At 32.1% G+C, this 17,528-nt stretch overlaps 2 protein-coding genes across 2 annotated transcripts; one reads left to right on the forward strand and one right to left on the reverse strand.

The window, feature by feature from the left end:
* Positions 1–2,238: 2,238 nt before the first annotated feature.
* LOC124532127 lies at positions 2,239–6,395 on the reverse strand. The gene is made up of 5 exons (XM_047106831.1): positions 6,107–6,395; positions 5,506–5,632; positions 4,858–5,018; positions 3,930–4,034; positions 2,239–2,500 (listed from the first exon to the last, which is right to left on the reverse strand). The coding sequence occupies exons 1-5, from the start codon at positions 6,245–6,247 to the stop codon at positions 2,375–2,377; spliced, it is 660 nt and encodes a 219-aa protein (XP_046962787.1). The 5' UTR covers positions 6,248–6,395; the 3' UTR covers positions 2,239–2,374.
* Positions 6,396–7,740: 1,345 nt separating this feature from the next.
* On the forward strand, positions 7,741–16,686 carry LOC124532018 (la-related protein 7). Its single transcript, XM_047106642.1, has 8 exons — positions 7,741–8,191; positions 8,716–8,883; positions 9,353–9,646; positions 9,774–9,806; positions 10,065–10,401; positions 10,998–11,116; positions 12,201–12,293; positions 16,454–16,686. The coding sequence occupies exons 1-8, from the start codon at positions 7,883–7,885 to the stop codon at positions 16,661–16,663; spliced, it is 1,563 nt and encodes a 520-aa protein (XP_046962598.1). The 5' UTR covers positions 7,741–7,882; the 3' UTR covers positions 16,664–16,686.
* Positions 16,687–17,528: the final 842 nt, after the last annotated feature.

A 17,528-nucleotide genomic window follows, 5' to 3' on the forward strand; every position in this document is an offset into this window, starting at 1 on the left:
TCGCATCCGTACAATAAATACACAACATAAATCATTGATTCATAACAATGGTTTTGTTCTAGGAATAGATATGTGGGGATGCCACATATCGTGAGCAACTAAAAATATATACTTGAGATAAATATCAGCATCATCATTACATAGTATAAATCAAAGTCGCTTACCGATGTCCGTTAAAATGCTTGGATCTTTAAAATTACACAACGGATTTTGATGCGGTTTTTTCAATATATAGATTGATTCAAGAGAATAGTTTATGGGTATAATACTGCATAATATAGTAAAGAAACACTTATTGTTTAAGAGGTTATTTATGTAAGTCGTATTTTTATAAAGTACGTAGGTATCGTTAAAATTAATATTATGACCGTAAATATTTTTTAATACATAATCTAGCCAATAAAACGCCAGTTGTTTATTTGTCTTTACTGTTATTGTCATTTCGACAGGCATGTCATAGGCGGTTATTCTAAAGCCTAGTCTAGTGTAACAAAACTACTAACATAACATTAATTTATGTCACTATATTAATTTACCAATCGATACATATATTATTTATCCGCTTATTGTATATAATTATGTCCTTTTACCGCCCATCCATGACTCTAAGAGCTAGCGCGCACCGGTGATTTTTGTCACGGTGACTTTAAAGTGTTTGTCATTGTCACGTCACGTTTCCAAAGTGGAGTGCGCTCATTAATAGAGACAGTGACAAAACATTTTCGAAATCAAAGTGTCATTTCATAGATGGTGATTTTGCGCGCGCCAAAGTCGGCAGTCAAAGTGCAAATGGCGAAAGACTGACGACGAGAGTGACAAATTTGTCACAAGTGTGCGCATTGCTATGAAAAATTTTAAAAACACTGACGGTTTCGTCCCGGTCAGCGTACACAAATGTCACCCAATTATCACGTCGTAACGTGCGCGCAACTCCATACATATTCACGGACTTGACAAGAGTGACGAAACAGTCTTCTGCCTTGCCCGCTCAAAATCCACCGCCTTTTGTTTTTCTCGTGCCAGCACCATTCGCCGCACCGCGCTACGAGAAGAATTGGCGGGAGTCCCACAATACGGTGTCGATAACCGAATCAATAATTACACTAATAAATGTTATTTCAATTAAAATTATATTAAAAAAAAATGATGACACTAGAAAAGTCATTATTTAACCTTAAGCCTTATCGACATTTCATCGAATAATACACAGAGTATAGTAAATAAATTTATTTATTTACAAATTAATTATTTACAAATACATATTCATATTATAAAAAAAACATAATTATTCTTGCTTTTATGCAATTAATACTGCTTACAAATCACAATAAATCTCAAAAATTAATATACACTAAAATTACTATAGTTATATTTACGATATTCATTTTCTCAGGTTTTAACCACGATCATATTTTTTGGCCGCCATCTTTATAGACTCATAGTCCATAGACAAAGTTCAATACAAAATTATCCAATTTGTATAAGTGTCATACATTTTATTTACATTATATACAATCAATAAATGTGTCATTGATTTGTACCTCTTTTGTTATCGTAGATGCTAAGTCCACAGAGTATAACGATATTTTAAATACATGAAAAATCAGTCCTTTGTCAACTTTATAATCACGTTTATTTTAGTAAATTAAACTGAATATAAATAAGAGATACAACCACAAACATATAAATTGTTAATAATATCTTTAATTCTATACTAATATAATACAGCTTGAGAGTATTGGCTGAGTAATCACGAAAGAACGCGAACATCGAATATGTATATGTGACGTAACGGTCGTAAATAATATATAAATATATTAAGTCGAAACCCATGCAAGATAGGGGTCATTCATTTATTACGTAAGATAATGGGGTGGGGGGTATCGACTATGTCATATGTTTTCTTACAATTTGGGTGGGAAGAAGTTTCGATAGTTTTTACAAATCAAAAAAATGCGCAATTTTAAAATTATTTGTAAAAATTCAGAAAACCAAAATTCAAAAAAAAAGAGGTTCACTTGGATGCGTAAAATTGTTACTTATAAAAATAAAAAAAACATTAAAATAAACAAAACGTGTAATCAATGTTTCATTTAGATTCTTACGTTATAAATATTCAAATAAGGGATCGACATTTTTTTATTTTTTCTAATAATACGGGGGTCAAACTAGCGAAAATTTCAAGTCCATAACTAAAATTATTGTTGGAAGTTCACCAGTTGTACCTTCATGAAATTTCTTCGGACGTGTGTACACGTAAGGTAAACATTCTTCTCGGATATAAAGTCACCCATTCACGATAAGGTACAATATTCTTCTGGTATATAAAGTCACCCATTCACGAAACGCTTCAACTTCACTGAATATACCTGTGCTAGGTGGGCGATGTTGTGTAGAACCGCTTCATAGTTGAGTCTATGTCGACTATTGCGTTGCGTACGTCGTGTGTCGCCGCACTTATGGTCTCGAATGTGTTTGCGAGGCGTTCTATCGCACGAGCCTGAAAATTGCCATCGTATAATTTATATAGAGTCGAGATGGCCCAGTGGTTAGAACGCGTGCATCTTAACCGATGATTGCGGGTTCAAACCCAGGCGAGCACCGCTGATTCATGAATCACATGTGCCTAATTTGTCTTTATAATTCATCTCGTGCTCAGCGGTGAAGGAAAGCATCGTGAGGAAACCTGCATGTGACAAATTTCATAGAAATTCTGCCACATGTGTATTCCACCAACCCGCATTGGAACAGCACGGTGGAATATGTTGCAAACCTTCTCCTCAAAGGGAGAGGAGGCCTTTAGCCCAGCAGTGGGAATTTACAGGCTGTTGTTGTTGTATAATTTATATTCCTAACACTCTTCGATTACTAGCCAATATAAAATATTTAGACTAGATTCAGGGATGAAACTTTGAAGTAATAAATAACTACGACCCACTCTGTTTCGCACGGGTGCAATACTGATACTAAATATACTACAGAATTTATTTCTTTACGACATCACATTACAAACTTCTAAAATTATCAGAGTTTCTTTACTATATTGTCCATGTATTATATACAAAAACCTTCCTCTCGAATCAATCTATCTATTAAGAAAAACCACAACCAAAAACGTTGCGTAATTTATTTATTCATACACGTATGTATGTTAGAATATTTGTAAGTTTTTAACTTAAAGAAAATTCTACATTTAAAATAATCATACTATCATAAATTCTCAAGACTTGGCGCTGTAAGATATAAGAACTATTCCTTACATAATACCAATGCGACACCAACGTGCTATGTTCCTTATGCCTGTAATTACAGATTTGGGTTTTGGTAGATTTAATAAGGTCACACTAATCCAATATTATGAGGATGTTATTCAGCGTTGCCAATGTGTGGGGATTTCCTTAAATTGCGGCGAATCGCAAGGCGATCGGGAATATGGGGGGAATTTCGGTAAGACGATTTACCGAAATTAACCATGACTAGTCTGAATAAAACTAATTATAACTGATGAATCGCGTATATTAGCACAGTATAGCACTTTGCAGTGTTCGTGGTCACGGGTAGACTGTCGAAACGTCGGGATGTTTAAAAATAATTAATATACGCGATTCATCCGTTATAATTAGTTTTATTTAAATGTGTAATAGTCGCAAAAATTTAAGACAACATTACACGACTAGTCTGATTCAACGGAAAAAAAAATCAGGTCGTCAGTAACTATGACAGTCCGATTTCACGAAATTTGCCTCGAAAATTTGATTTATTGTTAGGAAATGAAAAACAAACATACAACAACATGATTTTTTCCTTTATTTCTGTGTGGGGAATTTGTGGGGAATTGGGACTTTTTTTTCCTAATTAGGGGAATTTCGCTAAGATTTTTGGGGAATTTGGGGAATTAGGTGAATAGGCATTGGCAACCCTGATCTTACTTGTATTTGCGAAGCCTCAGCCAGTCGCTCCATCGCCTGCGCGTGCGCCTGTGACGCTTGTGCGAGCTGAGACATCGCTGACGCTTGTTCGCCCATTGATTTAACCTAAAATAAATACAGTTTTAACTTCATTAAAGGAAGTTAACTACCCAAACGAAATAGATATCATATCCCCGTCTTAACTCTGCAATACAAAAGATTTTTGAACTTTTTTTTATGTTATAGGTAGGCGGACGAGCATATGGGCCACCTGATGGTAAGTGGTCACCATCACTCATAGACAATGACGCTGTGAGAAATATTAACTATTCCTTACATCGTCAATGTGCCACCAACCTTGGGAACTAAGATGTTATGTCCCTTGTGCCTGTAGTTACACTGGCTCACTCACCCTTCAAACCGGAACACAACAATACTGAGTACTGTTATTTGGTGGTAGAATAACTGATGAGTGGGTGGTACCTACCCAGACGGGCTTGCACAAAGCCTATTTGGGTATTATATTTAACACGCTTTTATAAGCTTAGGCTGTATGTATGTAACTATGTAACGGAATCTTTGACCGCGGTTTTCAGCTATACCCAGATGTCGAATTAATTCGAAATTTTTATAAATTCCAATGACAATGCAATTAGCGTGTTTTTTATTTTTTTTTATTTTTTTCTATTTTTGTAAATAATTATTATTTTACAGATAGATAGGCGAATGTTTGTTTAGGCCATGTACACACTATGGGGTCACCATTGCCCACTGACATTGACAATATAAGAAATGAATGATTTAATACATTGCTAAATCATAATCTTGGAAACTTAAATGTAACATCCCTTATGCCTATAGTTACAGAGTATAGCTATACTTATATACCATAATAGCTATAGGAACATTAGTCACGTCAAAAAACTAAATTTATGCTTGTCATATTTACCAGTTTCTCCATTACAACCATGGTTCTCTCCTCAAGGTCGACAGTTGGTTCTTCGAAATTAATAACTGGGTCACTTTCATGATTCTGGTCCATATTATCATCGTCATTATAAAACGCCTCTTCCATATAGTGAGATTCCAGCTTCACTGAACTACGATTTTCTACAAAATATATATCAGTATAAATCACTTTTTATGTCTTATATGAGTTAAATTATCTCCATATACTGTGTTTGATTGGCCAAGACCATTTTCTATAGACAGATAGCATCTATAGACCTATCTTTAATCCCAAATTGAGTAAAAACAAACCACTAGGAGTCTTACATAGAACATAAAACCAGATATCCTACACTTTAACTATCTTCAGACTTATAAAATTGCTGTTCCATTGGATTATACGAATCAAGAAACAAGAGAGCATCTGTGTATTACACACACTTAAATACTTTATCTCATGTTTTCTACTCAGAATGGCAATCATGACCAACATTGACCAAGGACTTCATATCAACATCATAATTTGTTGGCAATATTACAGCAAAAAATTAATGTATCATAAATACACAAACATTTAAAATTATTTATTTAAAAAGAAAATAATAATTAAAAGTTGATTTTTAATTAAATTTAATTGAAGAAGACTTACTATTTCCTCCATCGTTTGCTAAGAACAAATCCCATATTTTCTTTTCTATATTAGAACACAGAGTATTGGGATCGCCTCCACCAGACTGTACTTTGGATCGTACCGTTGATTTTTTATCAGCCCAATACTGAAATTCCATATTTAAAATTTTAATTATTAGGTTTAAGGTAATTTGTAGTTAAATTTATAAAGCTTAGTACTTCATCATCATTAGGGCACAAGAGACAAAACAAATGATATCCAATTATTTATAACTTTATCACTTCTGACACTGTAAATGTACTGGTATATATAGAAATATATTATTATTGTCCAAGTCAGTTCTGTAGACGAGATTATTTTACATATTATTTTAAAGAACACATCTCACATACATGTTTGCTCCGTACTTAATTGTAGAGAAATTAGAAATCAATGTCAGATGTCCATAGAAATGCTTATGTCTGTGAATCCGATCCATTGCAGTGGCTGATCGGTCACCCACAAACTTTGAGAAATAAAGTGTTTACCATTTGTATGGCATAAGTACACTGTGCATTTCTCTTCTGGCATATTGGCTGTATCTAAGTGTAATTAACAAGTATATTTATTTTTTTCTTACTTTAATCCATGACTTCATAGGTCTGGTTGGTCCAGTGATGTTATTTACAATTCTTGTCAACTTAAACCAGAGCTTTTTGCTCTCATCTCGTCCTTCCAATCCTCTCAATTGTCCAAGTGCTAATGCTGGATGTTTTTCCATAAAATCTACTATGGCAACGACCTGTTCAAGACTAGGGCGGGACTAAAATGTTTAAACAAAAGTAGTTATAGAGAATGTAAACTTATTTCATGCATTTTGTAGGCATTTTTATACGATGCCGAATAGTAGTTTACTGTTTAAATCACATACAATTCAATATGAAAATGTATACAAAGCGTTTTTAAAATTATGAAAAATAAGTTTAAATTCTAGCTAACCCGTCGGGTAAACCCAAACTAGAATTTGATATTAAGTACTTTTATAAAGAAAAATGTTCATATTTTATAAATAATTTATAACAATAACAATGTCTATTAGAATAATTAGAATTCAAGTAGTAATTTTCTCACGCATAGACTTTTAATCGAGTTTAATCTTGGTGACTCTCGAGAAGTCCGAAATATTTTATTAAAAAAAATACTTATTCTAGTCGTTGCTACTTACTGCTATCGCTCTGTCCGTCATTTTTTTTTACATTTCATTTAGTAAATAAAGTTGAATATTGCAATAATTTACAATCTATGATCTTCATGTAGTTATATTTGATGAAAATATTTATTTTCACAATCATTTATTCGATAGCAAATTGTAAAATGACAACCATTAGTTGGGGAACCAATAGTAAGAGTTGTTTGTTTTGTTGTTTTGTTATAGGTGCCTAAATAAAAGGAAAGATTAAAAATATGTTAGTGTCATTTTTTTAGTGCATTCTATACATTAGAATAGAATAAAAAATATGTGTATTTGTGAAATTGAAAAGCTTAATTTATTTATTTATTTTGGTTTATCACTAGGATAAACCAAAATAGATTTGAGATATTAAATAATAAATATAAATTTTGTACGCTATACAATCTCAAATCCAGTAAAAAAGTAAGTATTTAAAACTTTTTTAATATCTGTAATTTTGTTTTATTTACAGAGAAAATATATAAGGGGTTAAATAAAAAGATAAATCATATAACACGCATAATTTTGCTTTTGATATTATTTTTATTTTCAATTAGACCCAAGAAGAAATTTATATTTTGGAATCATTTGATATGTAAAATAAGATGTATACGCAATAAAGTACGAAGAATAATTAGACAGTCGGATATAATATTATACCACTAAATAAAATGTAAGCATGTACATGATATATATATATATATATATGTACATATATAATGTAAGTATCATATCATAACTTTAGACTGATTAACCTATAGAATTACTGAAATTTGTTAAATAAATATTTAAAAATATTTATATAGTATTACTATGTTAATAAGAAGAAATACACAATTAATTTTTTTAATCTCAGATTGATGAATTTCGGAATTAATCTAAGAGCAATAATGTCAAGTATAATATATAATGACAAAGAAATCTAATAGTAGTGATGATCATTGGTTCGTCTGCTTACCAATACACTAAAAAAAAAGGAAATTGGAGGTATTCAACGTTTAAATAATTTTATTTATCTGTATAATATATTTTTGTTGACGTCAAAATGACAGTTGAGAAATGTCAAAAGTTAAGAATTGAATTGGCGGAATTAATAGTCCGATTTTTTAATTACTTTTAAAATAACTGTATTTATTTGCAGTATTTTTTTCAGTCGTGTAAAATTTGTAATTTTACGATTGTAAAATGTCAGAGTCAGAAAATACCGATCCTGTGGATCAGGAAACCAAACATGAAAATAATCCAAGAAAACGAATTCGGCATCGTAAAAAGCAACTATATGAAAATATAATGAAACAAATGGAGTTTTACTTCAGCGATGCGAACCTCAGTAAGGATAGATTCCTAGGAGATTTGGTAAAGAGTGATCCTTTCGTACCACTGACCGAATTTCTAAAATTCAACAAGATTCGTACTCTAACCCAAGATATTGGAGATATTGTAAAAGCTATGAAAAACTCGACATTTTTAGAATTATCTGAAGATAAGTTAAAAGTAAGTACTGTAGAAATGACCCCTTGAGCATTAACTTTATGTATCCAAACGTAAATAATTTGACATATTGATGACAAAACCAAATTTAACTATCCCTAGCTTAGCTATTTAGCTCAAATCACCTTAAATAGATGTTATTCCATTAAAGTAGATCATGATCCATAAAGATGATAATTAAGAAAATATTAATGGAATGGATGGAAGGTAGTTCATAAAATAATGTAAATAATAAAAGCACCTGTTTTTAAATCAACGTTTACCTTGAAAGTTGATGTCATCTATATACATACCTTTTTTGGAATCATTGACTGAAGAACACAAGTGTGATGCCTGGCTTTATAAAAACAAAAAAATATATGAGTAAGATTATAGTGACTTTTATTTTTAACTGTATTATTGAGCATCTTATAGGTTTTAATAACCAAGTTTGGAAGTTATCCCACCATGTTGCTTCAATGCATTTTGGTTGATACAACATCATATTAAGTAGATTTTATACAAATTACAATTTCTTATTTTTAAAGGTACGAAGAAAAACCCAAATGATGCCTTATGATGCAGACCTACGAACTATATATGTAGAGTCAATACCTGTTTCAGCTAGTAGAGAATGGTTAGAACGGGTCTTCTCTGATTATGGTGATGTTGCCTATATATCATTACCAAAGTTTAAGAATTCACAAAATATTAAGGTAAGCAAAAACATTTCTACATTTATTTGTACTTATAAGCCATATTAATTTTTTGCTTTCTTAAAGATTCATACTCCAATGTATATTTGTCCTTATATTTTTTGCTGTGTTGTTTTTGTTCAAATTTGATCAAGAGAATACTGCTATTATACCTAATTGAGTCTTGCTGTATATGATATTATAATAACATAAGAATCCAGAATAAACATACCCTAAGTTAACATATTACATAGATATACAGTTCTTAGTTAGAATATAATTATGTAATTGCTGTATATTTTATATTTAAAGTTTCAATAGATTTGTTTCAAATTACAATTTTTTCATGAAATCCAAAATGAATAAAAGAGATTATTTCAGATCTAGATCATGTCAAATCAAAGTTTTTTGTTGTTAATTTGCCCAATTGGAATCAGCTATTGTGCTTTACTCGGTAATATATGATAATTAATTAATATAAATTCTTTAGGGTTTTGCCTTTATAGAATTCTCTACACCACAAGATGCGCAGAAGTGCATCAATGCTTTCACAAAAATGGGCTGTAAGCTGCCATCCTGCATGCCCCCAGAGGAACTGTCGTCTATAAAAATGTTCAATGTTGATACAATCAAGGAAACTCCTGAGAATAATCCAGATGTTAAAGACGAATATGAACCACCAAAGAAAAAGACCAAGAAGGTTAAAGAAAAGAAACCGTTGAAGAATTTAGAATTGAAACAGGATATGGAATCGGATAGTGAAAAAATGATTGATACACCAACTGTAAGTAATATTTTTAAATACTCAAATAGTTTGAAAACTGTATCTATATTATAAAATATTTTAGGGTGCATTCTAAATTCAAATTGTTGGTAATTTTTTTTTATATATATCTATTTCTCTGTTTCAGGAAGAAAACAAAAGTATAACAACACCAAGTGAGGTAAGAATGTGAAATTTTATTTGTTACAAGTTAACTTACTATGCCCAAATAACTATAGTTTAAAAAACTACAGTGTGGCATAATGCATAGTTGTGACAATAAAAAAAAATTAAATTTTATACCAGAAACTTCAAATGTCTGCAGGCTAAAAGGATTGTTTTTTTTTTTATATAGTAACTGGCCTAAGGACATACAATATGATTTTTTTGGAAATTAATTGTTTCATTGTAAAATCAATTTGTCTGTATTTTCTTTTAGGAAGATAAAACTATAGATATTGATATAGAATCTAAAGAAGAAATGACAAGTCATGATGAAATTAAAGATACAGATGATACCCCTCGAAAGAAAAAACTAAAAAAGAGGTCTTCCAAAGAGAAGGGCAAAGCAAAAGGTCTTTCAAAAGGAGAAGCTCCGAAGGGCGCTCTTTGGGGCTTACAGGTGTTATCAAAATCTGAGTGGAAATCTTTAAGGAACAAATATTTAAACCTTCAAAGAAAATATATGAGGGATATTAAAACGAATTTGAGGAATAAAAGGCATGCTTATTCAGGGATACCGGCACCGGCAGCTCCCCCTGTGGAAGTTGAACCAGGTTATAATATATTCTTTAATTGTTTTAATAACTGCCATTTTAAGTGACAATGGTTTTAGCTAATGTGTAATCCACACATTATTCAAATTATGGCACTTTGTCAAAGTATGTAAAATGTCAGTTTTTTAGTGAAGGAGTGTTAACAAAAAAAAAACTGATCAGATAAAAATATTTTTTTATCTGATCTGACAAACCCAAAATGATTTATGGTTTTGTGTATATTGTGTAATAAAACAATAATATTCCACTTAACTACTTATACGCACTTTAATTTTGCTTCCTCATGTCTGATTATTATTAAATTCTTTATATTATATCTCAAGTAATCATGAGATATTTATTTATTTAATGCATAAACCGCGATCTCCGCAAACAAGTTTTCATAGTTGAACAGGATAAAATTAAAAAATGATTTGCTGTATTCAGTCCGAGGATCTGTCCAAATTAAAAAAAAAAACTAATTGAGTTTTTTATGTTCATTTCTTTATAACATTAAATACTCCTCAATCTATCTTTCTTGCATGTCACTATGAAGAGTTTGTTATATTCATTAAAAGGTTTGCATGTTATATATAATACATAAACTTTCTTTTTAGTTAATAGTACACGAGATATAGCCCCCAAACAAGTGGAACCATTGCAGAAGATCCCTGGAGTGTTCGTGAAAGAAGTGCTTCCAGAGCCTTGCTTGGATGTGAGGCTCACAAAGAGAACAGTATGTATAAAATTGTCATTATATTTGCAACCGACTTCAAAAAGGAGGAGGTTCTCAATTCGTCTGTATTTTTTTTGACACGGGCTCCAAATATAACAATAACTATAACTACATTATATAAACGGAAATAGACTTTTAAGTAGTCTAATATTTTTCATTTCATTTTACTTAGGAGGACTCTAAAACATATGTTGAATACGCAATTATTTTTATTACTTTTTAGTGCATATTGATTTATTTTAAAATAGTGTTTTGTTTGAAGTCGGTTTTTCATTTTGTTAAAATTTTTATTTATAGTACAATTTTAGTAATGCCTGCTGAGATAAAGCGTTTCTGAGAGGTCTGTCATTGAATGGACGAAGCGACTTTAAAGTATTAACTCTACTTTTTTACTTTACTGAAAGTCATTTCTTGTCTATGTCAATGTGTTTAATTTTTCGCTAGCTGTTGGGGGGAAATACTAATAATAATTTAAAGATAATATTGGTAAAAAATTGTAAATAAAATTTGTCTCTGTCTAAATCTTTAATTAGATGTGCTTGTGATGTGCACGAGCTTATATATGACGACAACTTTAATTTTAAATTAATTAAAAAAAAAATCCAAATTGCCATTACAGATATTATAAATTCATTTTCAGTGGTATGGATAATGAGGATCCTTTTTTTTTACACATGGCAACCCTAATATTTGAGTAACATTATATAATTTTTTGTAAAATTTGTCTTATCAAAACTTTTTTGTTTCTACTTCAACAACAACAACCGCCTGTAAATTCCCACTGCTGGGCTAAAGGCCTCCTCTCCCTTTGAGGAGAAGGTGTGGAACTTATTCCACCACGCTGTTCCAATGCGGGTTGGTGGAATACACATGAAGCAGAATTTCTATGAAATTTGTCACATGCAGGTTTCCTCACGATGTTTTCATTCACCGCTGAGCACGAGATGAATTATAAACACAAATTAAGCACATGATTCAGCGGTGCTTGCCTGGGTTTGAACCCGCAATCATCGGTTAAGATGCACGCGTTCTAACCACTGGGCCATCTCGACTCATCTACTTACATCAATATTTTTTGTTTCAGATAAAAAGTAACATTCATGTGTTACACGTTGATGTTAAAGAGGGACAAACAGAAGTATTTATTCGCTTTGATTCCTCGAAAGCTGCTGATAAAGTGAGTAATGAATTCATGTACCTAATCTTCTATCTTCTATACATATAATAAAATTGAAGTGTCTGTTTGTAATATTAAAATAGGCCTGTTTTACACAATGCATATATATACATACACGGTACATACACCAAAATAATATTTTTTACAGTTTTTGTCTGTCTGTTTGTTTCGGTTAGACTGATTTTGATGAGACTTTCACTGACAGATAACTGATATAATAAGGAGTAACTTAGGCTACAATATTTTTTCTTTTTTTATTAAATTCAAACTCGTACAAGGTCGCTGGCACAGCTAGTATAATATATAAAGCTAGTCCTTCGACTTTAAAATACGGTTTGTAGGTTAACTTAACATTCTTATGAATATTATACGGTCTCGATTAGGGCAGTCGAGAAACTGGTTTTCGTTCCTTCTAGCCTCTGAGCCCTCGATAAGTTGAAATAATTAATATATATTTTAATATCAATATAGAAAAATAATACATATTAAAACAACGTAAACATAGAATCTGTCAAATCTAATGGGACGTCATATTGTACATACACAATGTTGTAGTGTTGCAATTTTTTTTATGGTATAGCTTGGTGGTCGTCCACCATATAGTGCACCCGATGGTAAGTGGTCACCTTGACGCTGTAAGAAATATTAACTCTTCCTTTCATCGTCAATGTGCCACCAACCTTGGGAACTAGGATGCTATGTCGCTTGTTCTTGTAGTTACACTGGCTCACTCACTCTTCAAACGGGAACACAACAATACTGAGTACTGTTATTTGACGGAAGAATAACTGATGAGTACCTACCTAGACGGGCTTGCACAAAGCCCTACCACCAAGTAAAGTCGATAATTGTCAAGAGACAAACGATGTCTATCGATAATTTAAGTGTTAGCAATAGTGTTGCATAGTCTATCGATATTATCGTCACGTCATATTGTCGATACTATCGATAGATTATCGAAAGCTCTCATGAGCATTGGGTTTAAATGGATGGGCCAATTAAAACGCTTTATTTTTTATTTTATAATATTTTTGATAAGATATCAAAAATATTATAAAATACATTATATTATTATTAATTATAAATTACATAATATATTACATAATAATATATTAATTATAAATTACATTATTCTTGTTATCTCCAAGAAACAAGAGGGTAATATTAGGGGTAGAGCATACCACGCGTTAGGTATCCTAAACTTTTATGCAAAATACAATGATTTTTCAATATTATATTCTTCCTTAGTATGGTAGAACAGTTATTTCACAAACAACAGTACTCAGTATTTTTGTATTTCGGTTTGACCCTTCAAACCGTGAGCCAGTGTACTACTACATACATGCACGAGGGAAAACATCTTAGTTCCCAAGGTTGTTGTCTCATTGGTGATGTAAGGAATGAAACGCCATTGTTTATGGGCGGTGGTGACCACTTACAATCAGGCGGTCCTTATGATCGTCTGTCTACCTATGACAAAAAAGAAAGTAAAAAAAAAACTTGCTTGGCGCACGTATAATAGGCTATTTGACTGGTTTTTAAAATCCATTTTATATTATTTAGTAGAGGTTAAGGGACCCAGTAAAAGTTGTTTTTTTATTCCTAGTACATATTTGCCGAAAAATATCATTCTATTAAAAATTCCATATTTTAAGTATTAATTCCATATTTTAAATAGCGCGCCAAAACTCTAACTCTGGGGTCGGTGACGTTACTTTCCTGTATTTTAAACTGTGGTACATATTGTAGAACAGCAAGGTTAACAAGAAAGTGACTTCATCATAAGCTCGGCCAATAAGGAGCGCTTTGTGTCACCTGACAAACGTTTGAAAAAATGCATTTTTATTTGTAGATTTTTGAATATATTAAGTATAATTTTTAATCTTTCGTTAGTAAATAACCATTTTTAAACTTATAATATACACAGATTACAATAATTCACAATTTTTTTTTTCGCATTGTCAAATAGACTATTCCGGGAGGCAATACGATGTTGGTATATAATGTAACTCGTATATAATATTAAGATATTATTTGACATTTACAGTAAACAATTATAATAAATCATTTAAATGATTTGCAATTACTGTAATTATACACCGTTTATAATTTATTGTGTTTTAATTACTGTAATCCATCGTTTAGTAACAGAAGTGTTTTTCTAGATAAAAAAGCTACTAGCTGTCCCTACCTTATACAATAAAAATTGATAAGCATTGTGAGAAGGGAACCATTAATACCAATTTGCAAAGAATAGATTGCACCATAAGATTTTTTATGTCAATTTGGCGATCTTGCAAATGGGTCATATGACGGTAAATGGTCACCACTACATAGACAATGATACCTAAATAAGTATTAATCATATCTCCATGCGTCACTTAGCTTGGGAACTAAGATGTTATATCACTTGTCGGGCATAAGTAAGTACACTGACTCACTTATCCTCCAAATCGAAATACAGCAATAAGTATTAATTTTGGGTGGTGGAATACACGCTTAGTGGGTGATACCTCTCGAAGAACTCCCATAGAGTCTTATAGCGGAGTTCAACAAAATAATATATTCTTATATCGTGATGGTCCAGTGGTTAGAAGGAGTACATTTTAACATATGATTGTGAGTTACAACTCACGGCTTATTTCGAGCTCAGCGGTGAAGGGCTCTTGAGAAAACCTGCCTAATATCAACGAATTTTGGCCACATATGATTCCATCCTCATTGGAACAGTGTGGTGGATTCTCTCCTGATCCCCCCCACAACAGGAGAGGAGGCCTTAACTCAGTTGTAGGAAATTCAGAAACTACTCTTAAAAATCTAAATTAATGTATCTGGTCCAATAGATCGTTTAGCAAAGTATTAAAGATACACAGATATAATTACAGGTATAAAAATATAATAATAGGGTAGACTGAGTAATCGTTTAATTAAAAACAATGTAATCTGTAATCTCTCACTGAAAGATTGCTTAGATATCATTGAAATACAAAACAATTACCTATTTCTCATATATGGGTGTGTAGGAATAAAAAAGTCAGCCAATAACCTTCATTCGAATGTTTCTGGATAATTTGTTTAAGGGGGGGGGGGTCCTGTTTCGGATCTGGCTTGAAAGTATTTATTAACTTTTTTGTATGGAATGGATTTTAGAGAGTGGTGTATATGACTTTCCCAAACAAGATTACAATTTTATTCTTGTATTGTAAAAATTCACAAATGATGGAAATATTTAATGCCTAAGTTATATATTTTCTGTTCATGTTTGGTCCATCTTAACAACAGTATCCAGTTATGAGAACGAAATAAAATATATATTACTGGATATTCGTTAGGAAATTGAACTTCTGAAATGGAGATGTACATTGTATTGAGATGTACATATTATGTACCTACTGAAACTTATGACCTTGGCTATATTACGTCCCACTTAAAATAATTTGTATGTTTCATGTTAATCGGATAAGCTGATTTTGAATATAATACATATATTGAGCGTGAAAATAAATTAAAATGTAAAGTTGTTAGTAGCTTTAGGCGTTTCATAAAAGTATGGTAGCGGGGTTATTTGAGATAACTCAATTTGTGATCTTTAAGACTAATTATAAAAGTAAAGGTATGTTTAGCCAACTCAAAAAAAAAATATCTAGCGCGGTACAAAAATGTCTTAGAGCTGACTGTATAAACACATTGTCATAAGGCAAATAAATTATTTATTAGGTCTCACAAAATGTGTATTGTAATTTAATATACGCTCTGTCAATGCGTAATAATTCGGTCTTAAAAAATGGTCGTTGGCAGTAAAGATTTTTTTTGCTTGCTTGCGTCTGGAATGATTTTGAACTTGTTGACACAAGAATAAAATCTTTTATCAACTTTATGGTGTTTGCATTTCTGACATTAACCAATCATTGAGGAGTTGCTTAAATTTTATTAGGAGTATGGAGGACGCATATACAAATTAAATATTTAACCTTTTTATTTATCGAATACTTGTCAACTACCTATGTTCTCTCGTCTGACGTATATATATATATATTGTGCACTGTCATTACTTACACATAAAATAAATAATTAAAATTAATTAATCGCCTTTACTTTTATTTCATCAAATATTCACAATAGTACCGTGTCTAATGTTTACCTCGTAATTCGATCATTAGTACAGCGCGAGTTCGAGCGGGTGCGCGCGCGTGCTGTGCGGCGCGGAGGAGGAGGAGCAGTGGCGCCAGGCGGAGGGCGCGCGCGCGGGCAAGCGCGTCCGCGGGCGCGCGCGCGTGTGGGCGCGCGCCGCCGCGCTCGGCGCGCCCGCCGCGCTCGCGCCCGCCTCGCCGCAGCCCACGCACACGCACATACGATTCGAAGACGAATGACTTTAATAAAAAAAATTAAAATTGTTCCTCCTTTTTATTTTAAACCCTAGTGTCTCTCTCACGAACAATGTTCTAGTAAACAGATATGTCATTGACGCGCAAAAAGTGAAGACTAGAAAACGTCCCAATTGGGACGTTTGCCTTTAGTCGTTTTCATCATAATTATGCCAGTAATACGTTACAATACATAATAATTATGTAGTAATACGTATTGCGTAATTAAAACATCTAGTTATCCTTTTTACTTGTAACGAAATGTAAAATAAACGGTCCCCGGGGCGGCACACTTTTTTCTGTTGTTTAGTATGGGTATAACATATCTGTTTATTAGAATATCATTGCTCACGACCCATTTTAAACACACACATGCATATATTAGAATTTACTCTCTTATAGAAAAAGTATTGTACCTACTTATATATAGTTAAAATCTATCATGTTGCTTGTGATGATTTGTCCAAAACATAATTGTTTATTTGATATGTGCAGTGTACAATCTGCATTAAAGTAATGAACATTAAAAACTTTCAAGTAGTCGCTACATAACATCAACCTTTATTTGACCCAGGCGTAGTCAGGACAAGAGCTAGTTTAAAGAAGTAGCTTATTTATTGGATACATTAAAATTGTGGGATCGATCGAAGTTGGGACTGCGTAGTAATTTCCTATCACACGTTATGACTGCATTTTATGGTTAGAAATATCTAATTCGCAATTATTATAATTAAATATATCACCAGCCGACATCATAATTTATTTAACCCTCAAACTCAACGCGAATACGAGAAATGTTACAAAATTAACATTCTCGCACTCCGAACGAGAATGTTAATTTTTGTAATTTAATTCTTGCTGTTTGTCTATG

The sequence above is a fragment of the Vanessa cardui genome, chromosome 8 (genome assembly GCF_905220365.1).
Source record: "Vanessa cardui chromosome 8, ilVanCard2.1, whole genome shotgun sequence".
In the NCBI taxonomy this organism is placed as follows: Eukaryota; Metazoa; Arthropoda; class Insecta; order Lepidoptera; family Nymphalidae; genus Vanessa; species Vanessa cardui.

What these genes read in the sequence shown, in the direction of transcription:
- LOC124532127 (XM_047106831.1), bottom strand. Translation starts at nt 6,247, where the DNA reads ATGGAAAAACATCCAGCATTAGCACTTGGACAATTGAGAGGATTGGAA. An exon ending in AGCAAACGATGGAGGAAATA is followed by an intron (nt 5,019 to 5,505) that starts GTAAGTCTTCTT and finishes TATATTTTGTAG; the next exon opens with AAAATCGTAGTTCAGTGAAG. An exon ending in CTGAGGCTTCGCAAATACAA is followed by an intron (nt 2,501 to 3,929) that starts GTAAGATCAGGG and finishes GGCAATTTTCAG; the next exon opens with GCTCGTGCGATAGAACGCCT.
- LOC124532018 (XM_047106642.1), top strand. Translation starts at nt 7,883, where the DNA reads ATGTCAGAGTCAGAAAATACCGATCCTGTGGATCAGGAAACCAAACAT. An exon ending in AAATGATTGATACACCAACT is followed by an intron (nt 9,647 to 9,773) that starts GTAAGTAATATT and finishes TCTCTGTTTCAG; the next exon opens with GAAGAAAACAAAAGTATAAC. An exon ending in GTATAACAACACCAAGTGAG is followed by an intron (nt 9,807 to 10,064) that starts GTAAGAATGTGA and finishes ATTTTCTTTTAG; the next exon opens with GAAGATAAAACTATAGATAT.